General features: G+C 40.4%; 1 protein-coding gene across 1 annotated transcript; it reads right to left on the reverse strand.

Moving 5' to 3' along the window:
* Positions 1 to 814: 814 nt before the first annotated feature.
* Positions 815 to 5,529, reverse strand: LOC129895269 (LRR receptor-like serine/threonine-protein kinase RGI3). Its single transcript, XM_055970953.1, has 2 exons — positions 2,309 to 5,529; positions 815 to 1,530 (listed from the first exon to the last, which is right to left on the reverse strand). Exons 1-2 carry the CDS (start codon positions 5,121 to 5,123, stop codon positions 1,025 to 1,027), a joined length of 3,321 nt encoding a protein of 1,106 aa, XP_055826928.1. The 5' UTR covers positions 5,124 to 5,529; the 3' UTR covers positions 815 to 1,024.
* Positions 5,530 to 5,848: the final 319 nt, after the last annotated feature.

Consider the following 5,848-nt stretch of genomic DNA (forward strand, 5'->3'; position numbering starts at 1 on the left):
ACAGAAAAATAACTTCTTAAAGTAAAAAATGATTCGAGAAAAATGTCATATAGTTTGTGGGTTCCGCATAAACTCTGTTTTTGTCTTCCAAATTGGTAATGTTTGTAAGTTGTGTCGTACATGTATCTCTGTCACATAATGGGTCCTTAAGTTATAGTAGATGAGAACATTTCACTTGATTGCATTGGAAATATCTTCTTCTATTCTAATTCTTGGACAATAGCACTATAAGGGTCACCCTTTCAATCATTGCCCCAACCTTCCTATGCTCCCTGGGGCCGGAGCTAGAGGTTTGATTTATCGAAAAAAATATATTGTATAACGAAGTTATAATTTTTAAGTTTAGGTATATATAGTCTTGACTTTTGTTTTTTTATATTTTGAATCTCCATAGTGAAAATCATTAATCTACCATTGACCGTTTTCTACTACCCTCATTTGTTAGCCCTTCAATTACAAGATAGGAGATATATCACCAACTAGAGATAGTGTGGTTTGCTCTCTTTTTCACTCTTTCTATCATTACAAAGTTTAAAAGATATTGAAAGTGTAAAGTGAGTCGGTAATAAACTTTGGCAAGAAAACATTTTGGTGCAATGAAATATTGATAAGGACTTCATTTTCTCACATTCATGCACAACGGACATGACATGTAAACGGTTTGCCAATAAACTTATTCGACAGGATGTTACAGTATACTTGCTCCTGCACAATTATATCTCTATCATTACGAAAACCTGTTAAATTATCCGACTTTTGTATTGTCAATCACTTCAAAATGCTTATCAATGGCTGCTAGCAATTTTCCGTTTCTCTTTGTTTTTATTTGAAGTCTGTTTGAATTGATAGTGTTAGTTTTCACTGCAAAATAGGAAGATAAAGAAAATTTTGACTTTGCTGTACAATGGATTTGATTTTCTTAACAATTAAATTGACAAGAAGGCTCCTCTACCTAGCTCTTTACGGTTGCTAATACTATCTAGTTCAAAAGAATAACAGATCTATCATGACTATCACTACTTTATTATTGGTTGCTGGTGATATAGCTAACAGAGGAAGATGAGTGAGTAAGAGAGCAATTAAACGACCCTTGGAGGCGTAGCAACTGGGCTGGAGTCACAGATGAAGATGAGTAGGAATATGATGAAGCATCGGACATTTTTGAGGAGTTGTTCAATGTCTTTTTAGCTTCATTTCCTGTTGTATGCTCGTGGATAATCTCCTTGAGTAATGCCACCACATCTTTCATTGTTGGCCGATCTTCAGCCCGATTACTAGTACACAACAAGGCTATTCCAAGGGCCTGAAGCATTTCCTGAATTTGTGTATCAGGATGTCCTTGTAACCTTGGATCAATTACGTCAACTGGATCTTTCTTGCTTTTTAGGTGGTCGCGAACCCATTGTATAACATGTTGGTCATCAGGGAAGGACGGGTCGGCTGGCTTTTTCCCAGTAATGATTTCTAGCAACACGACTCCGAAGCTAAAAACATCACTCTTCTCTGTAATCTTTAGCATACAAGCGTACTCTGCAAGAGACAAACAATAGAACACAGTTTAGTCCTTTTCATGCCAGATATTAATCACCTATTTGATCTTGATGTTTTTTAAAACATAGCAAAGGCATTTGTTGGGCGGTTTTTTTCACATATCGCAATCGGACAACAAGCAGTGGCCAAAGGGGTATGGAGACAGCAGCAATGTGTCCATGCTTGGCTGTGAAAGTGTGACCACTAACTTTGGTTATGGTTTTTTTTAGACTATTCCCCATCCTAAGTATCTTTAGTGGGGGGGGGCATACACAGGCAAAAAGATGGGGAAATAGCACTGTAGCTGCCAAGTATGTCGTGACAAACTTGGTTTTGCACATAGTTAAAGCTAGCACATGGCTTCACATGCATATATTGTCAAAATAGTGACACAATTCCATCCGTATGGAAGCAACTTAAACTGAATACTCCTTCTTGCTCTGCGTTTGCAGTACTTTATATCTGTCCTCTTATGCTCCCTCGCATTCAGTTCTTACCTTAGAATAGACATTAATTATGATTTTTTTCTTTTCTATCCTTAGCTAATAGTTATCACCAATATGGGTGTGTCTTATCTTTAACTTAGTCTGTATTGATATCAAGCATAATGCGAGACCACTTTCTTCCATATATACAATATTGAACCCTACGTAATGTATGAATCCTTAGATAGTTGCATTAGAGGAGGATTCCTCTAATAACTAAAGTAATAAGTGAATCATAATTAGTCGGTTTTCGAAAGAAATGAACTTGAACTAAGAAGAAGAGAAATATTTACCTGGGGCAAAATACCCATAAGATCCAGCAAATTGGGGATTTGCTGTAACTGAAGCATTTTCCTCCTCCATGAGTCTAGCAAGTCCAAAATCAGCTAAACATGGCTCGTAACGATCACCTAACAAAATGTTCTGAGCCTTGACGTCACGGTGGAGGATAGGCGGCACGCAGTCGTGGTGCAAGTAAGCTAAGCCCTCAGCCACCCCTAATGCAATCTTGAATCTGGTTTCCCATTCAATTAACCCTCCAAAACCTTCATGTAAAAATGCACCTAATGTACCATTTGGTAAATAATCGTAGAACAATAGCTTAGTCTTCCTATTTGCTGCCCAACCAAGTAATCTAACGATGTTCCGATGTCGAATTCGTGCCAGCGTGGCAATCTCCGACGAGAATGCCGACATTGAGTGCTTCTCCGATGCTCGGAATCTTTTCACGGCGATCGTCAATCCTGACGGAATATTCACCTTGTACACAACTCCGGACCGACCACGGCCGAGGACGTTACCAACGGTTAAACATTTTGCGACGTCAGCGATAGATAAGTCGAGTTTTTGGTACAATGTGACTTCCCATGGTGGGCCAAGTTCAACGTCATTGTCGCCATCTAGATCGTGGGCCTTGCGGTTCCGTATCTTGCCATCGAGGATGATGTAGAGAGCTGCCACAAGGAGAGCACAAGCGGTGCAAAGCAACACCGCCATCGCCACCCTTGCCGCTTTGGTACGACGGACACCGCCACCCTTATCGGCGGAGCACTGGTTGCCGGGAAAGCACAGATCTGGATTGCCAGTAAGTACACTGAGTGGGAGCTTTGCGAAGAATGAAGTGTCAGGCACGTGCCCCGACAAATTGTTGTGCGAGACATTCAGAACCACAAGATTTTGTAGGTCCGCGAGAAAATGGAGGTCCCCTGAGAGCTTATTGTGAGAAAGATCAAGCATTCCAAGCTTGTCCAACGCGGCGAACTCTGCCGGAATTTCACCGGAAAGCTGATTCCAGCTGAGGTTCAGTGCAATTTCCAGACCAGGGATTTTACCAACACTCGCCGGAATATCGCCGGAGAGTTGGTTACCACTCAAGTCAATCAACTGAAGCTTCATGCAGGAACCGAGTTGAGTTGGAATAGGACCAGAAAACCTGTTTTTACCCAGAATAAGTTTGGTGAGTGAACTCAGTGAGCCGAAACTCGGACTCAAAGTGCCTTCAATTATATTATTGGAAACATCAATGAACTGGAGGATTCCAAGCTGATTCAAATTCTCCGGTAAATTGCCACTGATTGAGTTGGAATGCAAGTCTAGAAATGTCAGATTTCGGCATCCAGAGATCTCCGGTGGAATGATTCCGGTGAGGTGATTGGATCCGACATCAAGGAAATTCAAATTCTTCAATTTCCCAATCTCCGGCGGCACTGATCCAGTCAGCTTGTTATCACTTGCCCGAAGTCGAATCAGCGATGAACAGTTTCCAATCTCCGGTGGAATGGGACCAGAGAGATTATTAGACAATAGGAGTAGCTTGTTCAGCTTCTGAAGGTCGAATATCCCTTTAGGAATCGAACCAGTCAATGCATTCTGCGACAAGTCAACAGCCTCGAGATTATGGCACGAGGAAATTGAAGAAGGGATTTCCCCTTCAAGACGATTTTGCCACAAGAATAGCAAAGTTAAGTTTGACAAGTTTCCGAATTCCGTTGGTATGGAACCAGTGATCTCATTGTTGTCGAGCTCAATGTGAGTAAGAGCAGTGCAGTTGCCAATTTGTGTTGGAATCCGACCCGAAATCTGATTGACACTCAGCTGTAACTCTTGCAGTGAATTCAATCTCCCAAATGATTCCGGAATGCTTCCGGTTAATGAATTCATTGAAATGTCAATGACTTGTAATTGTTGACAGTTCCCAAGCTCAGGAGGGATTGTTCCAACCAAATTATTCTGCCATAAAAGGAGGTTTTGAAGGTTTTTAAGGTTTCCAAGCCGAGCTGGGATTGAACCAGTGAGTGAATTTTCATAAAGGTAGATGTTTTGAAGCTCGGAGCAATCCCCGAGCTCTGGTGGGATTTGGCCGGAGATTAGGGAGGTGTAAACCGCAAGTGTTTCGAGTCTTTTCAGCTGGCCAAGGGAAGAAGGTAGAAAGCCAGAAATGCTGGTTTCTGCCAAGCCTAACATGACCAAATTAGTACAGTTGCCAATTTCTTGAGGCAATGGACCTTCAAGATTCTTGTTTCCACCTCCTCTAATGATCTCCAGCTTTTTCAAATTCCCAATACTACTTGGAATTCCTTCACTAAGCTGATTATCATAGAATATAAACCACACCAAGCTTGTGAGGTTGCCAATGTCCTCTGGGATGGATCCGACCAGCCGGTTAGAATTGATATGAAGTTGCTCCAGCTTTGGCAAGTGAAAAATTTCACTTGGAATTTCACCTGTCAATGCATTGTCACTCAAGTCCAAGAACTTGAGTCCCTGAAGCATACCAATCTCTTTTGGAATTACACCAGTAAGATTAATCCCTGACAAAACAAGCTTGTTCAAAGACAACAATGAACTAAAATTAGAAGGAACAATCCCAAGCAAGTCCACATACTTCAATTCCAATGCAACGACTTCCTTATTGAAGTTGCAAGTAAGACCAAACCAGCCACATGGAGTTTCATCAGTAGGATCCCAATTACTCAATACATCTAATGATCCATTTAGGCTTGTCTTCCATGAGAGAAGAGCCTGACCTTGAGGGTTGAGAGCAGTGGAGGTAGTAAAGAGGAAGAAGGAGAAAAGGAAAAAGAGGATGGTCCATGGATAAACAGGCATTAGAACAAATATGTGGCTGCTGCTACAAACTTCAAGATTAGGCAGAGAAAGGAAGCTTTGTTATTGATGTTCTTGGTTTTGGTGTAGAGGTTTAAGCCTAGGGAGGAGGGACAAAGAGAGGAAAACCAAATCATGTCTTGGGGGCTAATGGATTTTATGTAGGTGACATATAAAAATATGGAAAAGTTGCCAGAATCTCCGGATCCAACAACAGCTAGGCCATTATGTGTTGTTCAGTAAGAGAGAGTGGGGGGGAATTTTAGATGGGTGTTTTTTCGGATTTGTTTATCAAACTTGTAAGTGGGAAAGGAGATCACTCTTCTTCTTTTTTTCCTTTCTTTAAAAATGCCAAAGATGGTACTTTCAATTTTATTTTATTTTTAAAAAAATATTATTTTAACATGGTGCCTTGAACTTCATTATCAGTTAACATGTGACCTTTTGGGTGCTGTCATATTTTAGAGCTGCTTTTTTTTAATCCTTTTGGCATCACTTTGTTGCATTTACATACTATAGTGGAGTAGTAGCAGAATTTAATGGACATTATTATATATGAAAATTTGACAGTTCCATCATTTTCAGCCAATTGGTATTTACAGAATTATTGGCATCACTTCACTCTTTGTCTTGTTTAATGGAACTCACTTCTTCCTTTCATCCAATTTAATTTGACACCTTTTGCGCAAAAAGGGAAGAAATAAAAACCACAATTTTGTTTTTACTTT

This window comes from Solanum dulcamara, chromosome 7 (genome assembly GCF_947179165.1).
Source record: "Solanum dulcamara chromosome 7, daSolDulc1.2, whole genome shotgun sequence".
NCBI classification, from domain to species: Eukaryota; Viridiplantae; Streptophyta; class Magnoliopsida; order Solanales; family Solanaceae; genus Solanum; species Solanum dulcamara.

Bases quoted from the DNA above. Each gene is read 5' to 3' on its own strand.
- LOC129895269 (XM_055970953.1), bottom strand. From the start codon at position 5,123: ATGCCTGTTTATCCATGGACCATCCTCTTTTTCCTTTTCTCCTTCTTC. The intron at 1,531-2,308 runs GTAAATATTTCT...TGTCTCTTGCAG, and splicing joins TTATGGGTATTTTGCCCCAG to AGTACGCTTGTATGCTAAAG.